General features: G+C 29.3%; 2 protein-coding genes across 5 annotated transcripts in view; one reads left to right on the forward strand and one right to left on the reverse strand.

The window, feature by feature from the left end:
* Window positions 1-528: 528 nt before the first annotated feature.
* LOC107448898 (integrator complex subunit 14) lies at window positions 529-18,532 on the reverse strand. The gene is made up of 9 exons (XM_016064254.3): window positions 18,385-18,532; window positions 16,754-16,917; window positions 14,537-14,701; window positions 12,462-12,972; window positions 10,591-10,735; window positions 9,714-9,793; window positions 8,873-9,015; window positions 4,615-4,680; window positions 529-787 (listed from the first exon to the last, which is right to left on the reverse strand). The coding sequence occupies exons 2-9, from the start codon at window positions 16,913-16,915 to the stop codon at window positions 566-568; spliced, it is 1,494 nt and encodes a 497-aa protein (XP_015919740.1). The 5' UTR covers window positions 16,916-16,917; window positions 18,385-18,532; the 3' UTR covers window positions 529-565.
* Window positions 18,533-18,624: 92 nt separating this feature from the next.
* Window positions 18,625-20,722, forward strand: part of LOC107448897 (FRAS1-related extracellular matrix protein 1) — a 44,011-nt gene continuing 41,913 nt past the window's right edge. For all 4 annotated transcript variants that reach the window (XR_011637483.1, XR_011637484.1, XM_016064251.3 and 1 more), the window contains exon 1: window positions 18,625-18,794. Coding sequence is in view for 1 of the 4 variants with exons in the window: in XM_043038800.2 (XP_042894734.1) it covers window positions 18,738-18,794 (57 nt within the window). In the remaining 3 variants the exon portion in view is untranslated. The remainder of the gene's footprint in view (window positions 18,795-20,722) is intronic.

Genomic DNA, 20,722 nt, shown 5'->3' on the forward strand with positions numbered 1-20,722 from the left:
CATTTTCAAAGTATAAGATCATTTTTTTAAAAATTGAGATTTATAGAAATGGGTAATAACTTAATGATGCTGAAGTGAAAAATAAGTTGAGATATGAATGGCTCTAAGAAAAAAAAAGTGGTGCAATTCAGAGATGGGTGTAAAAAGATAGGAGCTTAGCTGTTATTTTTGTTTTGTTTGCTGTAAAATAAAGAAGAAAATTTTTTTTTTAAAAAGGTGATCAAGTCATTGATACAATATATGGGTCAGTCTCATTCAGAATGAGCTATAAATATCTAAAAAATTCTGCTAAATAACTCAAGACTGTGTTAATGGGTAAAAAATAAGAACAGTATAAAAAAAAATTTTAGAGTGGTGTGCATGAATTCAGATTTGTAAATAAAACAAACCCACATTCATTAACTCAGTAATTGCTTGAAAGGTTTATTATGCCATTCAACAACACTGGGAAAAAAAGCTGCAAAATTAGTGCACCTATGATAGGCAGGGAAAAATAAGTAATCAAAAGAAGAAAGAATCACAATAAAATGAATAAATTAAAATGATTTATTCCTGTATAAAATATTCAGTCATCTACCGAAAACTTAGTCCTGAGTGGCAGAATGGGAGAATTGTAGTCTTTGGTGCTGTTCCTGAGGGCGCTCGCACAATGAGTCAGTTGTAATGCAGCATCCGGATGTGCTGAGCCAGGCAGCAGAGTACATTCCCGATCAAGTATGGTCGCCATTCCTTCTAGCAATTCATAAAATCCAAAAGACAGGGCGGCCCTTCTCAGTCTGTTCAATTCCTGAAAAAAAAAGATCAATTATTTCAACTGTGCACACCAGTGGTCAGAACCTTTTTCATACTTTGTACTAGCAGAGTTGACTGTGTAGTGGAAAATGCAAAGCAAGCAAAATGGAAGAGTCATCTTTGCATTTACAAAAACATTTATTAAGCAATAAAAAAATCTTTAAGTCAAAACATAACATCTTTAAATCATTCCTAACGAACAACCCACATACTATGCTTACAATAACTCTGTTCTCCCTGTCTGTCTTATATATGCAAGCATGCATTGAATAACCAATCAGCAACATTTCCATTATGAGGGTAAGAAAAACCATGAAAGCTACACTTATAAATATTTAATTTATTTTTTATGTCCAAAATAAAGTTAAAAATTTGGCCAGAAAAAAAGGAAGAAACTCCAAATAAATTTATTTTTTTTTTAGCTAAAAAACTTAAACTATTCTTTCTAAGCACTTTTGTCTCTCACCCTGTTACAGTGGTCTTTCGAACTTTTAATTTCTGAAGGGCAGTTCTTCTTCCTCGAACTTTTAGTCTGGAAGTTTGCAGTGCTATGTGCCACTTTTTGAAGAAGCAAGTGTGGTGAGCACTGTGATACAAAAAGGAAGGGAAAAAAAACATGTAGTTTGTAGTGATTAACGTTATCTTAGTAATAAACAAGGTTCAAACAAAATTAATGTTTTGAGCCTGATATGTGCAGATCTCATGCGAGTCCACCAGCAGATGCAATGAGAATGTCCCTGGTGTGTTTCACATAGTTTTTTTTTTTTTTTCAAGTTAAGTTAACTTCATCTTCAAACACTAAGCGAAATTACAAATATTTGATAATTTTATAGCATTTCTCGAAATTAAACGTTTAAGGTTAATGAGAGAAAAAATGTGTAAAAATAAATTGGCTCATTTATTATTCTTTACAATTTTTTTCTTTCAATATTCAACTTTTTTTTAAATTTTGTACATGAGTGGACATTAAATCCTCTGGCAAAATTAGTCTTCTAAAAGTAGACAAGCCGCGACAATATTTCGATAGTAACTGTAATCACTGCATTGAAAAAATAGCTGTAGTAAATTTAGAATTAATGAAAATTTGTAGATTAATGTAAAAAAATAGTTGTAGTAAACTACATTTGTAATTAAGTAGTTTTTCTAACCTGTTTACAATGGGGAGGGGAATGTAGTATTTCCCATAGAAAAGAATTTGCAGCATAAGAAAAGTTTATTCGATCAGTCTAAGTGAATTACTTCAACTTTATTTTCATTTATAAGAAATTAATGGATGCTTTATAGAAGAAAAAAAAAGTAAAGCAAACGCAAAACTCATACGAGAGCTTCAGAGTCAAAGAAAAAAACCTTAATACAGAAATAATTTGGTGCAAGCCAAAATAAGAATTTTAAAATATTTGGTTTAATTATAATCTGAAATTTAATCTTTCTTCAGCTGTGAACTTTAGCCATTATCTTAAATTTACTAAGTTAAAGGTGTTCAAAAGGGAGAAAAACTTCAACACAGCAATTTATACAAGTCTCTAATGTAAATCGACATAACTAATGATTATGAATTAGATTAATTATTATTTATGTTGATTTACATTAATTTAGAAGTTATTCAGACTCAGTACAAATTTTGGATCACACCTACTTATATGTCAAACATTACTATCGCGAAAAATAATTAGTAACACCTTTCTATGTATTCGTTCTTGATGAATCAAGACCAGTGGTCAGAAGTAGTTCACCGTAAGTAGTGAAACTACTGTAGTTGCTACTTTTTTTCATAGTTTGTAGTGTAGTGGGCTGCTTATTTTTAAAAAGTAGTGCAGCGCGATACAAAAAAATAGTTAGTAGCGATTTTTGGCAACTACTTTTTGTGTTATTTTAGTATATGAACAGGGTCCTAACACAGCTAATTTTACAAGTTTGATGGGTACAAATCTTCGCGGGCCTGTCGAAGAACGCAATTTTAAATGCCCCTGAGACTGTGAGTTAACAAAAACTGCGTATTTAGAGTCCGGTATAACTAATATCTAAGCTAGCCATTATGAATAATAGATAATTTATCACTTTGATCACATTTATATACGTGAATGTACACTCGTAAAACAGTGATGTTATTTCAAAGGAAGGAAATATAATTTCAATGTAATCGAGGAAATAAAAAAGCATTAAACCAGTGTTTCCCAACATGGGGCCCACGCCCCATCGGGGGGCAATTTGATTGTAAAGGGGGGCAATTCAAAAATGGACTCAACATGAGATTAAACCTTTTGCTCTGGGCCATTTAAATGCAATGCGAGATTTCGGAGACAAAATCGAAAGAAAAAAGCAAATTCTTAAATAATTGCGGTTAATAAATATTATGTGACTTAGAGATTTTTTAAGCGACAAACCTGAAATGAAGTATCTGTTTACAGTCGATGGTAAAGCATTTGTGAGTTATTTAGCCAATATCTTTGAAAAACTGAATATATTAAATAAGAAACTTCAAGGAACAAATAAAACTCTTGTTGATGCAAAAGCGAAGATGTTTGGCTTCATTACCCTTATTGAGTTATGTCAGAAATATATTAACAACCAAAACTTTGAACAGTTTCATTGGCTCCAAAAATGTGAAGTAAATGATACCGCTTTCCATGTTATTGTCTATCATCTGAAAATTCTATCGGCTGATTTAAAAGAAAGATTTAAAACAAATTTATTTTCCAACATGGATGTTGCAGTTCATGTTAGTGGATTTGTCTGATATATCAAATATATCAAGAAAAACTTGCAGAAATGCAAAATGATGAGTCAGTTAAAACTTTATTTAATATGAAAGGAGTGATGGCATGACTTCGTGAGGAAACGGAAAACAAATACCCAAATTCAATCAAATGTGCAAGATAACTATTGTTACCGATACCATTTTCATATTTAGCTGAATGTGGATATAGTGCTGTAAATGATTTTATTGGTAAAAAAAAAAAAGGAAATCGTCTGGATATAACACAACGGGAAGACTTGAGACTGAAGCCTAAGATAAAATCTACGTGCAGCAAGCATCAAGGGCAAGAATCTCACTAAATTAATATATTAAATTATAGAAAAATCTTTATACAGACTTAATCTGTATAAAGAATCTTAAAATTATTTCGAATTTGAATTTTAGTTTTTCATTATATGTTCTGAAAATTCACTTACTTTGTTTCGCTAACAATTTCCTAAGTTTCTTAAGTGAACAATTTGATTTTTTAATATTAAAAATTATGTATATGTTACATAGGGGGGCATAAGAATTTTAGAAAGGCTTAGGTGGGGCATGGTACAAAAAAGGTTGGGAAACACTGCATTAAACACTTAACAAAATCTAGAGTATTTGATAATTTCCTAGCATCTATTAAATTAAATATTCGCTGCCAAGAAGGTGATAAAAAGTTCAAGACTAAACGATCCAATAAAAAAAAATAGAATAATAAACTGGCTCATATAAACATGAATAAATATTTCTAAATAATTCTTCGTGTTTCATATAAGTCAATTTTTAATTCAAAACCATTTTGAACATATTGTGTAAATTAATTTCTCCAGCAAACTTCGGTTCCTTAGAAAAGCGAAGTAGTCACTACAATTCCAAAGTAGTTTGTAGTCACTACATTTAAAAAAAGTAGTTATAGTTAGTTACAATTGTAATAAAATAGTTGTAAATGCAGTTTTTCTTACCATTGATCAAGACCAAACAGAAATCAATAAAATTGGAAGTCATAAGGCTTTTTACGCATAAGAAGTGTATTTTAAGATGCTATTTGTGTATACAAGTGTATTTTAAAATTATTTAATAAGAATACATACTTTATAAAAATTCTGTGTCTTCTCTGGAAGTTTTCGAGCATGTCTTAATATTTTCTGGATATCAGCCTAAAAGATAATAAAGTTACAGTTAACTAGATGTTTATGTTGAGATATTCGATAATAAATCTACTAAAAAATAATGTAACTAATTTATAGAATAAACACTGGCCAAGCTAATAATAATTTAAAATAAAACTAACAATTACTTAAAGATAGTATTTCAATACCAAATAAAACACATCATTTTAATGATGAAAAATTTGATAATGGAATTATAAAAAATTTGAAATAAATAACCCCTCCTTTATATATATGCATATAATTACATAAATGATAAAAGAGAAAAAGTCATTACTCTTAGACAATTGTTGTCTGTTAATTTTGTTTGTTTGTTTGAGGCATTTGCTGTTGAAAAAGAAACACAAACAAAAAAGTTTTATTTCTTGTATACTTTGCCTTAAAATACAACATACAATCAGCAATTCTCTTTATACTTCATAGCTATTTAAAAAATCTCAGAAGAATACATAAAATAAGCAATGACATATCTCCTGGGATGCATAATGCACAAAATGTATTTTTTCTTCTGTTTCAATAGCAGAAGCATCTAATCGGTATTAAGAATAATTACATATAAAAATACTGTTTAAATTTTTATCTTTTGAGAAGATCACCAGACTTTCTCACAGTCATAAAAAAAATTTATTTAAATACATCTTTGAGGTAAAATGAAATTATTTTTTCAAACAAAATATTCTTAATTTTTTTCTTTAAATGCAAACAATCTTTAAAAGAATAAAAATTTAATTATTAAAGTCATATTTTATTCTTCATAAAAAATTTAATTCTGCTAAATATTCACGGATTGGAAAATTTCATTCCGTAATAAAAACAATAGTTTTTAAAATTTTAGTGTCCTTAGTCCTCAATGATGCTCCTTTTGACTGAATTCCTGTCACTCTCTTCTCTGCAAGCCACAAAATGAATCCAACCTTATATAAAAAATCTAATAATAGTGATAAATTTGCAGTATTCCAATATTGTCGGTGTACATTTTTATAGGCCAAAAAATCAAATGATAGAAACCAATTTTCCCACTTTAATTTACATTTTTTTTTTTTTTTACTGATATCAGCATGAAATTAGTAAAATTCATTAAGGTATTGTTTTTCTTGATCCCAAAAAAAATTTACCTAAAATACTTATTTTTTCTTATTTTACTCTGCTATTATTACATTTTTTTCTTGTTTTCTAAATTTAGAGTTTAATACTAAAAAATTAATTCTTAATTTTAAAGTAATGACAGTACCTTGATACGCTGCAGTTTACGATAAATTATTTCAATTGGTGTCTAAACCTACTAACTATTTCATGATCATTATTTTCAAGTGTAAATTATATTATAAATTACTGATAAAGATAATCATTAAATAATTCAAAACTTAGCGATCAACTTCATGCACAATGAGATGTTTAAGCTTAAATTGTATTCAATATATCAGCCTGTTTGGTAAGCAAAAATAATAAATTATAGGTTATGAACTCCCCAAATTTGTTAAAACAATATAACAAAACAAAAATGATTACTAAGCAAAATTATTAATGTTTACTAATAGATCTTAATAGAATCATAAGAAAATAAAATCAAACAAGATAATTTTTCTATTTACCAATCAAATTTGACGAAACATAAACATTTAATTTTAAGAAATGATTGTTGGATATAGAAAGTGCGAGCACAAGCGTAAGCAAACAGAATTCTTTATAGAACACATGTTTTAAGAGAATAATTTTAACTCTTATAGTAAACTGTTTTATGGTAAAAAACAATAATTATTACAAAGAAATCATTGGGGTTGATAAGCAGCAGCAAACAGGGAACTTAGCTTCTTAGTACAATAGGAAATTACATATTCAGACATTTTTTTTTTTAAATTGTTAACTTACTGTTACATAAAGTTTCATTACACAAAAAATCACTATTTAACATATTCATTATTGATTTTATTAAAAACACTAAATATGAATTAATTTTCCAAATTATTTATGGTTTCAATTTTTTAAACAATTTAAATTAAAATATTTGTTTCTTTAAAGAAAGCAAAAATATAACAAATTTTTATTTCAATTTATTTATTAAATACATCAATAACAAGAAAATAGACAATAATGACACAAAATAAGTTTTTCTAAGATATGATTGATTATATAAAATAGTTTCAATTCTTAATAATGGATTGAAATGCACTCTCAGCAGAATTGTAAGTGATCATTATTCTGTTAATACTCAAAGAATTTCTAAAGTTGATAAGGAATTTTCCTCAAAAATTTCAGTTTTTTTTTAATTATTATTATTACAGTAGAGAACCAATTATCCGGGATGCTCGGGACCATCGCTATCCCGGATGTCTGAATTTCCCGGTTTTCTGGATCGACCAAAAAGTGTCGTTAATCGATGTTTTATCGAACCCGAAGTACAAGGAAAAAGTGTAATGCATAAAGTAAGAGAAAAAAGAAAGGTACTCCTAACTTTAAAAAGAAAAAAAAATGGTAGAAATATAACATTTAAAAGAACAAAAAAATTTGCAAGTTTAGACAAGAAAATCAAGTTTAAAAAATACAAAATTCTCATATTTATTTTTTAAAAATAATTACAATTCCTAAATTAAATAATATAAACAAAACCAATGATTAAATAACGCAATATATTTCATACCTAATTATACGGGGGGAAACGATAAAATAAAAGGAAAACTTATTAATCTAAATAAAAACACTTGAAAATTATCGAACCGAAACGATAGTTAAAAAAGGCACTAGCATAAATATTAAAACCCGGAACAAGGCAAGATCAACGGAATAAAAAAAAAAAAAAACCTAATGATAAAATTTATGAATAAAAAGAATTAATTTATTGAGTGCGAAATTTATCGCGAAAAGAAAAAAAATCAAACGTAGTGGAATCAGAAAAACAAAACTGCAATCTGCTTCATAAAATAATCCTATGTTTAAATTAATAAACAATTCTCCTTTTATTTTATTTTTTTTGTTGATAAAAACAAGATTTTTAATTACAGCAGATGTGATTCCACACCAAGAAAAACTTGCAATTGATACCGCACTTCCAAAGAATGAGAATTTATTCAAAAGAAAAAGATTTTATTTTTATTAGTCGATGTCAAATAAATATATTTTTCTCTTTTCTTTTTCTGTTCACTGATATGCATGCAATGCATTTTCCCCACCCCCCTCGTAAATCAAGCAGAAAACGAAATCAGCATGCCACACCCTTGAGTTTGATTGACGGCCTAAAGGAAAAAATAAAGCATTCCTCCCTTCCCTGCCTTCAAGGTCACGGAGGAAATGACGCTTCTCTGGGTAAACGGGGAAAAAAATTTTCCCCTTCCTTACATTTTCTTCTACTCAACTTCAAGGATGAGTCCAATTTCCGCTTTTTTCGTTTTAGCTTAAAATCGAGCAAAATTTTTCCCGGTTTTCTGGTTTCCCGGTTATCTGGATAGCGGATAAATGGTTCTCTACTGTATTATTATTTGTGCTTCCAGATCATGGAGAATGACCACTTTGTAGTGTTTTAAATTTTGATATTTAAGTCAAAAGTTTTTCATATATTCTGTTTCTTATTTTGTACTCTGAAATTTACGAGAAAAATGAATTTTCGTTTCTCGTTAAATTATGATTTTTAAAATGAAATTTTGAAATGATAGGAAAGCAAAAGATTAGATTAGTCTTTATTTAGTCAGCCATTATTTCGAGAAAAAAAAAGTTGACCATTATTCAGAAGAAAAAAATTTTTATCATGAAAATATATTTAATATTAAACTTATAACCAACTATCAGTCTCACAACCCACAGTGGACGGATTGTAGTAGATTATTAAAGTGGAGCATCACTGGCTACAATTAGTGATACTCAGTCCTCATTAAACTGTTCTACCATAAAATGTTCAACTTTGTGCACAGGTCGTTGGGCAACAAAAGCGGGGAAGTCATCCCCTCTGTGGAAAATCAAAATGATGATGACATGTCTTGGGATAATTCTCTGGGGATGCTTCCAAAACTGCCGCTAATATTCCATTGTGCAGCTCTAGTGCGGCACAAATAAAGTACTAGTACAACTAACTAACAAGCAAATGGTGGCTTAAACCCTAGGAGAAAAGCACCAGGAAGAAAAATTTATCAACCTAATATATAAGTGTTTTTTTTTATCACTTCAATGAATGCAGATATAATGAAATTACTTGTAATCCTGATTGTCTAATCCATACAACACAATTCTGAGCATAACTTCTTTTCCCAGATGGTTTGACAGGAAAAGTTTCAGATCCTGATTCTGAACAACCCATGTTAGGAAAACTTCCAAGCCATGGGATAACATGATTTCCTAAAATGATATTTAAAAACATCAAATAGTATTACTTCAATAGTTTTGTAATAAATAAACAAGTCATTTAAATTATTTTTGAATTGTTTTCCTTTTTTTGACATGCTCCCAATTATCAGTAGAATTATTAAATAAAATTGCGATGATTTCAAAGTGAAAATCATTTTTAAATTTAGATTACGCCACTGTATATGCCAAAAGAATCATTTTAATATTCTAACATTTTATGTTTTGCTTGACCACTATACAGATCAACATACTATAATCTGCCTAGTGGTCAAGCAAATGGACAAATTTGTCAAAATGTATCCCTCCTATACACATTATTTCAACATGGCAACTTCGGTTTTGCTATACAGAAAAAAATGCAGCTCAAAATGAAATTTTCTACCTGCATAACTGCTAGGTAGTTAAAGGCTGAAATGAAATGCATGTAAACATCACCTAAACTGTGTCTTTCTTATTTTCCCATGTTCTTTGGAAAAACATTGAAATCCTGCCAATTCATACTGCTTTTATGGGATAACCTTTTGTTTCATTCAATTTAGCCTCCAAATAGAGGGGATTACTTGTAACAGATTCTGCATCCTTCTAAACATTTAAGTGGAAGAAAACAAAGTAAGAGGGTTTAACTCCTACTGCTAAAGATATAAGCCAGTTAGTCTTTGTTTTGTATCTAAAATCAAAATTTTACATACCTGGTTCAAAAACTGATAACATTAAATTGGATTTCTTTTTACTATCTGCCCAGGAATAGAGCATGCCATACAACTCTCCACTGGAAAATAAAATTTACATATATAGATTTTTATTCTGAGAAATAATTAAAATAGTTTAAGAAGTTAAGCATCCTTAGAATTAATTTTTAAAAATTAGTAATACTGCTCAGTTGTTTCCTTTAATTTAAAAAAAATTCCAATTATTAAATCCTTAAGGCTTTCTTTTATTTTAACTTGTTTTGCAAAAATAATTATTTAATGATTTCAATCATCACTGTTATTTCGGTTAATTACAACATTAAGTATTATTGAAAGAAAAAGTTTACTTTAAAACTCCATCTGCAACATAAATTTCTTTTAGGTATTTGAACAACACGTGAAGACCAAAAAAAATCAGCCATATAAAAAAAAACTTGGTTTTTGCTGGAAAAACCTTTTTGCTCAAATCGATCCTAACTTAAACTCAGACAGGGGATGATTTTTTTTTTAGTGTGCTTAGAATAGCTTAAAGAAAACAACGAATGAGAAACAAAATTTGCTATGAAAAGATTCTCCTGCTATATATAGCGTCCTCTTTTAAATGCATGTTTTGCTTCACGTTTTTCTCCACCCAGTGCATACAAATGGAATTTTCATTACAGACCAGTTGAAATAAGAACATTTCAAAAAGCCTTCTATTTACTCAGTTCATAGAAATAAGCCCAGAATAAAACGAGATCATTTAATTAAGTAAGGAGATCATTGATTTAAGTTCAAAAATAAGCTCCTTGTCACAAATTTAAACCGTTAAGATAATTCAAGACAATTTTAGGTTTCCAATTGTGTGAAAATTTAAAGTAAAAAAGAGAGAGCATACCCTAAATGACAGAGGGCAACCATCCCCTCTACTTTTAAGCTTCCGTGCAACAGAACACAAAAAGAGGGTTGTTTTCCATCTTCATTATTTGTCACTTCTTCTTCACCCTCTTCTATTTTCATTACAAGATGCTTCACTTCCTCTTCTGAAATAGATCAACAAATTGTTAATCAATTACACCAATGCAGACGATCAAATCTAGAAAAATTAATAGAGCCCATTTGAATCAATCAAGCCTGTATCAAAGGGATGGCAACAGTATTCCAGTGTGGAAAAAACTGCCAGGAAGAAATAGTTTTCCTCTAACCGAAGTGGGAGAAACTCCTTTTCAAAAAGAAAATTTAAATGTTTTTATTACACACAGAACATTTAAATGGTTTGATTAAAGCAGTTCATAATTTCAATCTAGTTTGAATAATACAATTAATTTTAAAGCTTTTTAATTTATCATTTTTAAATAAGGGAAAACTAAAAAACAACAATAGGAGAAAAAATCCAATGAATTTATTGCAGAATTAAAATAACTGTTGTTTTTCAATTATTTTATGTAAATGAGCATGATAAAACCTTATTTGATAAATACATTAAAAAACCCGTCAAAATAGCATAATCACATTTTATTAATACAACTAAATTACAATGTTTTATAAGAGTTATCTGAACATGTAAGGTATATTTTTCGATGCAATTTTTCATGCTGAATTGATTGAGATAAAACTGGAATTAGTAAGATAAATAGTTAAGAAGTTATAATTGTTTTGTGTACAAAAAGTGCTATTTTGTACTTGCACCTATATACGCATCTCATGTTGCTATACAGTCAAACAAAGTATTATTTCCAGTCTAATTTTTCTCGTTTAAACAACTTTTTTTTAAAAAAAACAGAGAAAAGGTCTAGCGTTTTTTTAATGTAAAAAGTTCTGTTTTTTTATTTTAATTTAAACTTTTTATAACGAAATTCTTTATAAGTTCAAAACTATTTATCCTTTCCACTTGATTTTTATCTCATTCAATTCAGCATTAAAAATTAAATTGGAAAATGTATTTTACATGTTCAAATACTATACATGTTCAAATGTATATAAGTACGTGTCAATTGAAGTACTTCTTATAAATAAAGCACTTTTAACTCATAGACTGTTCATTTATTTATTCTCAACGTAAGAGACTATAAGTGCCTCATTTGTTTATATAGCAATGTCAGGTGCTAAAATATAATACATATAACTTTTAAACCAACAGTTCAAGCATCTTGTAATTAGTTTCGTTCAAAATTCTGCACAAAAAAACATTAAAACAATACCTCACTTGCCTGAAATTCAATTCTTCTTCCCAAATCACTCCCATTTCCCTCAAAAAGATGCAGAAGAGACTAGACAGTTTTCAAGTAGCATTCATAATGACATAACAAAACCTTCGGCCTTATTTTTGGTGAATTGCGGTGTTTTCTGAAGAAACACCCTTTTTATTGTTATAAATACTGGACTAAGATGTATTTCATCGAAACCAAAAGGAATCGTGATTACAACGAGTCGGACTTGCGAGGAATATTGTGCGTAATGAATTGGTACAGCGACAAATTGTGACTACAACAAATTGTTGGAGCAATGAGTTGTGCCTGTGAAGAATTGTCTCTACGACAAAAAAACCTTGTGATTAATTGTCGCTGCGACAAATTCTGATCATGACTAATTGTCCAGAGACAAATTCTTGCAGAACCCTTTCTAACAGAATCTAAATATTCTCTGTATTTTTATGATCGCAGCAACATGTTAATATTGGCTCTCAACACTGTATTTTTCAGTTTTTGTAGCCTACTAAATGGCTGCGTATCCCTGCTTTTTTTTATTGAACACCCTGTGTATGCATACCTTCACTTTTGCAACTTTGCAGCGGCAGAACCAAGTGTCTTGATACTGAAGGAGGACTTGAAATGTCTCCTATGCTGATGAATCCACATATGTGAATGCTGTTGCTGACTTCTGCTCTGACCACATCAAAGTCACATGTTTTATGAAGCGACTCAGGGGGTGGTGAAAGTGAAATATGGGATGTGAGGTGGCCACAGTGCAAAACACCGTGGAAAGGTTTATAAAATAAATCAGCGACCCTCAAAAACATCGCCTGCACACTCTTGAAATTGAGAGGCCCTTCAGGTACAAATACTTGACCCCCAACCATGTCCACCAACTTCTGATAAATTGGAAGGGCAGCTTGAAGGGAAGAGTCAGAAGAAGGGTTGGCAACACACAAGACATGAAGTTTGCAGGGGAAGGGAAATGGAAGAGGAAAAGAAGAGATTTCATCTGTGGTAGAGTAGAAAATGTCATTCTTCAAAGAATCTACTTCTGGTCCTATAAGTCCATCCGTTACTAAGAGAACCTGTAAAAAGCATATAAAAATAAGAAAAAGCATTTTGTGCATTCAAATTATGCAATTGCAAAAAATTGCCCAATGCAAGCAAAATTTCAAGATATCTATCATGAACTTTTGTCTGCAAAATAGATAAATAAATAAAACTTTTTAAAAAAATTTTTATTAAAAAGATTTTTAAAAAAACTTTTCATGCTGTAAAACTCTTCATGCGAACAAACAAAAAAAAAATCAGTTTTTAAGAAATCATAAGAAAGTAGCTTACTACTATATAATCACAAGTTTATATAGTAGTAAGCTACTTTTTACAAGAAGTAGATAGAGAATAGTGCAATAAAAAAACAGTTTCTAATTATTGCTGTTAACTACTTTCAACATTAGTTTAATAAAGAGTTTAAATGCAATAATTTTTAAAATCTTCAAGGGTTTGTGAAAAGACCATAAGAATGCCCCTGTGGTTGAACTTAAAATAAAAATTACATCTGATGAATCAGAACAGCAATTTTTTTTCTTAATCTATATATAATGAATAATATTTAAACAAACCATTATGAATAATAACTAATTTATCACTTTAGCCATACCTTCAAATGCAAATGTGCACTCATGGAACACTAAAAGAATGCTATTTGAATATAATTCTTGATCTACTTAATTTATTATAGTAATAAAAAAAAGGGATTAATGCTTAACAAAAGTGGTCGCAAATAGAGGAGGTCGCTACACAGAAGTGGTCTTTCTTGGAAGTTTCAAGGTATATACTTTGATAATACTATCCCCTTTAAGAGCATTTCAGGTAGGAACAGTAATTACAAAACAATAGTTTTTGCCAATTAGATGAAAAACTATTTCATTTCTTTAATTACACTAGACTCATTTAATGAAACTTAAGATCAATCATACATTTAATTTATTTTGTACAAATCAAAATGTTTTTACTTGCTCGCAATATCTTAGAAAATAAGGGGAACAGTGATTACATTCAATGAAGTCACCTACAGATTTTTTTAAGGCAAAATTAAGCTTATTGACCCTAAAAGAAATGGTACTGCAATTAAATGAAAACTGTTCGGGAATGAAGAATGTTCTTTGTAACCTAGAAGTTATATTTTATTCAACTAGAGCTATCTGTAGTACTTTATCGGCATCTTCCGTTCCAGTGACAGTAATTACACAAAAGTGAGGGACACATACTAAGTGATGTGTAGAACAAAATACACAAATTATTCTATGAATATTGATTATAAATATTCAATTAGACTGTCATACTATATCAGAATGAGTAGGCTTTTATTTCTGTAACATTTTCATAATACTGAAAATTACTTTTAAATTTTAGAAATGTGTGTTGGAGACACAGAACAGAAGCAACATTATGCCTAAATTTTAGTTCTTTAAAAATATCATATAAGTATAAAATGAGTTTGGTGCCTATTTTTTCTACTCCCTGTAAACAAAATATACCATTAAATAATGAAAATAAAAAACCTCGTGTCCATTTTAAACACGATTTTTACTGTGTTAAATAAAATAAAAAGCCCTTAGCACAATCGATATTACAACAGAACTTTACTTGACATGGTACACCAGCACCCCATTCCTCCATTATAAGACTCTGCACTCCTTCCAAGCACTTTATTAGACGAGCTCTCTCATTGTATTCGAGCTGCATCAAAGCACCCTTTATACTGTCAAAGTCTCTGGTGAATGGCACTTCTCGATGAGAGCTGAATGACATCTGAAATGGAAAATATCATCAGTAGAACTCTAAATTAACTTTCACCATTACAAATAAAATTATACTACCAAGTTAGCCATAAATAGCAACCGTGTTGCAGGTTTCATATATGCTATTTATGTCAATTTCACCATAAATTTACATCCCATTTCTAGCTTTCAGGAAATTTTTTTCTTCAAATTTGCATTTTTTTTTTTAATTCTAAAATTTTTACTGCAATAATATGACACACAAATATCGAACCAAGCCTTTTCATAATCACTGTGGCTACTTTTCAGAATCGCTAGTCTAGAGCTGTATACACATGTTTGGAAAAGCACTGTCAAAAAATATGAACAGAGATACACAAAATGGGTGTACTATAGTTTTGGTTTCATAAACAAGAACCTTTCTCAGTGTCTCAGTCCCCATTTCTTTTATTTGAGCTTTACTCACATTGCTTTGCTTTATTCATAAACAGCACTAAGTACACCTTGCCCTCATTTTGTCTCTTCAAATGTCTGTGATATTTGTATTTAGATTAATGGTCCACACACATGTGTGTGTCTAAAACATAATATATAATATATTAAACAAGTAATATATTAAACGTGAAAATAAATTTAAGGTCAAGAAAAATAAGGCGACGTAAAATCAAACCGTAATTTACTAAAGATTCTAAGAAATACATACCTATGCCTTTGTTTTATTTACCATTTAAAGTTGTTAAAAAACATTTAATAAATACAATTAAAAATAATCAAAGAAGACAGTAAAACCAACCTTTTATAACTAGGTACTTAAACTTGCGATCTTGAAGGGACATTATATTGTTAGATATAAAGAAATGCTGTTCTGCGCTTTGCAATAAACTTGTTTCTTGCATGTTTCTCTGTATATAATATGGATGGGTTGTTTAAAATCCATAGAGCTGGAATGGGTGACTTGCTCATTACTTGCTTCCATCCCATCAGTGGCCTGACAATTTATAGATTGCTCTTAGCTCGCACAAATCACAGTACTGCCATAAAGTATCTGAGGCTTTCTTTCCATAGTAATAAAATGCAAATTGATTCCACATAAAAGTCCTTTATGAAAGCGAGCTTGTTCGAATATTTTAGTGCAGATCTTTTGTTTTCTTAATTGGATTACCAATTGCAAAACTGAGTTATGCTATGGATTGGCTATCAAAAATTGATGATAAAATAATTTTTTAGAATTTCTATTAGTGTGAAAATCTGTGGTAAATATTTTATTTCATTTGTTGTCTAAATCAAAATAAGAGTAATATTAATGTAAAGATGGTTTCTGAGGTGAGAAAAAACATTTAAAAGCAAAAACCAAAAAACTGCAAACTTTTTTTTAATTATTATTATATCAACAAAGAGGTGAAATAACATAAGATTTACAAGCCCCAAAACTAAAAAGTACAAAAAATGTTGTCAAATTACATTGCCAAACATTAAATTTAATAGAATGACTTAATTCGAATCAGTGGTCAAAGATGCCTCTAATTTGAATATAAGAGAAGCTGAAAAGTATGTTATGCTCAATTTCAATCACCTTTGATCCAAATTACCAGTCTAAATAAAAAAGTTACATGAACATTTTCGAGCATCAAATTCAGTGTTAAGGGAGTGCATAATTTTACAAATTTGATCTAGGTGCAAAATACAAAAAACTAGCACAAAAATGCTCATAGACAAAAATAGTCGCTGCGTTTTTGCTATTTTGGCTGGTATCCAAGGTTTTAAGCAATATTATTAATTTATTAGGTTGTCTACTTTCGATTAAGTCGGTTGAGGTGGTTTCGGAAAAACTAGGACCTCCTAGGTAGATACACAAAATTTTGTTTTGTACCTACAAAAACTGAATCAAAATCAAAAATTTTACTATCAGATAAACCTGTACCAACTTATAAATAGGTACCTAACCATTATGAAAATGGCTGCTTCAGATAATTTAAAGGACTTACTGATCTTATAAATAAAAAGAAAAGGTTTAATAACAGAGAAGTCAACAAAAACAAAAATTCACATAAAATACATATATAATGAGTGATCACAAACTTACCAAAGCAGCAAATTCTAATTTGCAGTTGATATTCATATAATCTAAGAAAGAAGTTAACCCATGAACAGCAAGGTTTCTATATTGGAATTGTTCAGAAACATCACTCATATGCACAGGTCTGCACATGGATAAAGAAGTATCCACAACTATAACAGTAGGCATGGCTGCAATTCAAAATTTGTTTCTTTTAACACACATACATTATTAAAAAAAATTTATTCAGTTAAACTAGATTTTGTGTACTGCAGTTGAATTCTTTTCTTTTACTGAAAATAATACAAATCTCTTATTTAAAAATATAGTACATAAAAGGGGAAAATTTCATGATTAAAAAAAAATGTGTAAAGTAATTCATTCAATAATAATTCCACAAAGAATTAAAGCAAAAATTTCTACACCAATAGTCCTTAAAAAAACAAATTCAATTCTTTTTCATATTATATTATTATATTAATTATATTATTTATATTAGTTAGCAATATGAATACTTAACTTTGCTTAAGGTAGGACAGAACAAGTATCACTGTAAACTAAAGTAGAATGTATGTTACTTGAAATGAAAAAAAAAATTAAAAAAAGGCAAATAACATTTTTAAAATGTTCCAAATCTTCACAAATTACAAAGATAAATAAATTTATTTGTACATATGAGGTCTTAAAAATGGAAGAACTTAAAAAACTTAACTTAAAAACTTAACTTAAAACAAAACTTAAAAAAAGAAAGTGTCTCTTATGTGGAAAAGCAGATGATCGTAGATTAAACGCGTACATCCAGAAAAAAACAGCAATGAAATTTGGCATTCAAAATTAATTTCCTCCTCCCCTTCTCTTATAATTAATAAATTTGAGTTCTGCTAAAAAAAAATCTGATGATGCACTATTTTATTGTTCTTTTTCCAATGGAAAATTACTAACTTTTTTTTGCGTCCCCTCTGTAATTTTTTGCATATTTGACACCCTATAGCAAGTAAGCGAACTTTGCACTTTGAGTTGCCTCCCTTCTGTAATAGTTTTATTAGTTTCTTGCAGGCTGCTATGTGGAGGTTGCCAAGACATACCCAGAGGTTGCTATTATTTTGCTGCAGATCACACTAAAAAAATCTTCCCTGATTTACATACAGAAAAATTAACTCCATTATTTGGGGACTTGCGGTCAGTAGCTCGTGAGAAACTAAAATAAAGGGGGGGGGGAACATCTCAGAAAAGTATGACTCAGAGCTTCTGTATGCTTTTTTTTTTAACTTCCAGGTTTAAAATCCATTTGGCACCTTGGCGATTGTAGCTGACACGACAGATCACGATACGGAAATATTCCCCAAAACAGTTCATCTTTACTTTGCAATCAGACATTATTTCTGAGCAATAATAAAAAATTGATATAAAAATTAAAATCTTTTGCTATATTATATTAAAATGCATTCTATCTACGGACTGTAATTCTGTGTTTGTATTGTTATCATGATAATGAAATTCTTTTTAGATACTTTAGTTACGTAACTTAAAATTTTTATATCTTTCAGAAATATAATTTATCTGATTTTCGTTTGATCCGATACAGTACAAATATACCTAATCAAATTAAGAAATTTTAAAAAAAACACATAAGTTTCGTGACACATGAATGATCCAACCTTTTTTCTTTAACTCTGCAAGATCATTGATTCTTTCAGACTTCGTAAAATTGAAGATATAGTAGAAGAAACTTTAAAAACAAATCGGCATTTTAAAGATTCAAGTTTTTCTTTTTGGCCCCAAACGAAGATATAGATAATGACTGGCGGGTGGCTTTGAAGCTTCTTGCTCACAAGTTTGAAAAATCTATGTACAGTGATTTGATTGGGTGAAAATAGTCCATTAGTGACTTCTTCATTCTGCTCTAAGAACGTCAAACTACAACACGTGCGGTTTGTTTACCTTTTAATGGGTTCCTGGTTTTCTGCATAGTTTCTTTTCTCTTGTTTTGAACTGGAAGTTAAATCGTGTGATGCTTGAGTCTCAAGAATTCTTAGAGTTCGTCAATATCTTTTGCCCTTACAAAAAGGTGAGAAAAATTAAGAAAAAATTTTTACTATACTGAAAAATGTTATTTTTTGTAAAAACAATGTTTGACATTTCCAAATAAACAGTGCATAAAATTCTGTCAAAATAGAATCGTCCATGATTCTGCGCATTTATTAAATACCTTATTTCTTTATTTTTCTTCGTACATACTTTAATTTTTTATTTATCAAAATCTGTAATCACTGATGGATTTCATTATTTTCATCTTGATATCTTTGTTCTGGATTTAATTTTTGTTTCATCAATTCAACATAAGAAGAGATTTCATATTCATATTTGCCTGTTATTTCATTTTTTTATGATAAATGGTCTTGAAAAAAAAATTTCTGCCAAAAATTTATAAATTTCTATTCCTATTTTTAAATACCAATTCATATAGTAATTTCGTTTGCTATGTTTAAGTATTATTTTTTTAATATTAGTAGGTATTCTTTCTCAGTTTATATTCGAAAAATGATAATATATATGTGTATGTTCTACTGTGAATAAAAAAGGTCGATATAATTATTATTTGAAATGTAATGAGAGTAACCAAAAATTTTTAAATACTCAACTTAAATTAGATATATTTTTTGAAAAATTAAATAGGACATAAAATATCTATATGAATGTGCTGTTTACTTTTTTTTTTTTTTTTTTTTTTTCTATTTTTTNCTTTTTTTTTTTTTTTTTTTGTACAATGCCCAATGGTTTGAAACTGATCCATGCAATTTATTTGTAGTTCTTCTGAATTCAATTTTGTTACTTAACAGTGTTTTCATTACAGATAAAAAATGGGAGAGAATTTCTCACCCTTCTTCAAAAACAGGGTGAGATTTCAAAAAATTAAGTGAGATTTCTTAAAATTGAAAAAAACACGAATAATAGACTTGGAAAAAAAAATTTTCTTTAATTATAATACATTTTTGACATCTTCTAATTGAATATTTTTGCTGCATCATCATATGTAAAATGTTCTATATCTACTTTTTCATCAGCTATTATATTTCCGTATTTGTTTCGTTTTGACCGTTTCTACCGACATTTGCTTCATTTTCATTTGTCCGTTACGAAGTAGAAGATGTCGCCTTAACAAGGTATTTGTCCATCTTACATTCATGCACAAGAAATGTAAGCGTCTTACATGAAGAAACCTTACCTACGGTGAACACGTGGTTGCAGAGAAATGTGTTCTGAAAGGGGTTCCGTGGTTCGGGGGGTGTTGTTCTGCTGTTTGCACCAGTTCTGAACAATACTGGTAAATTGGGAAGCTAGATAACAAGGAACGATGATCAAAATAATGAAAGATCAAGGAACAAAAGTGAAACGGATTTTATTCAAAATGGCAAAATACGAATTTTTTTTCCAAAATTTGCGCATTTTGAAATTGATTAATAGAGTGCGCGAACTTCTCGCGATAATCATTTTTTATAGCGAGAAAAGAAAAAAATATGCGAGATACTCGCGCTGTAGTGAAAACACTGCTTAAGTAACTTATGTTTTTGTAGCAAGAATAACCTCAAACTGTTTTGTTTATGAAACTGTTTTTGTCACTTTAACTAACTGCATTAGGTACAAGACAATTGAAGGTGTAATAGCAATTCAAATTTAGCATGTCTATGTCTCTTCAACTTAGCAAAAATTATCGAGAACCACACATGCTTTTTGCGTATGATAATTTTATAGAAATTGTATATGCTAATAACAAGGTTTGAAGCATCAGAATTTAAATGTAGTAGGCATAGTGCGCAAAATCGAACCCCCTACAATGAAACACTCTAAATATTTTTTGATCTAGAGATCATATCTTCTTGCATTAGATATATATATATATATTTAAAATATAATTTTAGATGGCACAACTTAGATGAAATTAGACGAGTAGTTCTTGTAAAAAAAATTTTTAAACATGCAATTCTTTTAAAATTT

Source organism: Parasteatoda tepidariorum, chromosome 8 (assembly GCF_043381705.1).
Source record: "Parasteatoda tepidariorum isolate YZ-2023 chromosome 8, CAS_Ptep_4.0, whole genome shotgun sequence".
Taxonomy (NCBI): Eukaryota; Metazoa; Arthropoda; class Arachnida; order Araneae; family Theridiidae; genus Parasteatoda; species Parasteatoda tepidariorum.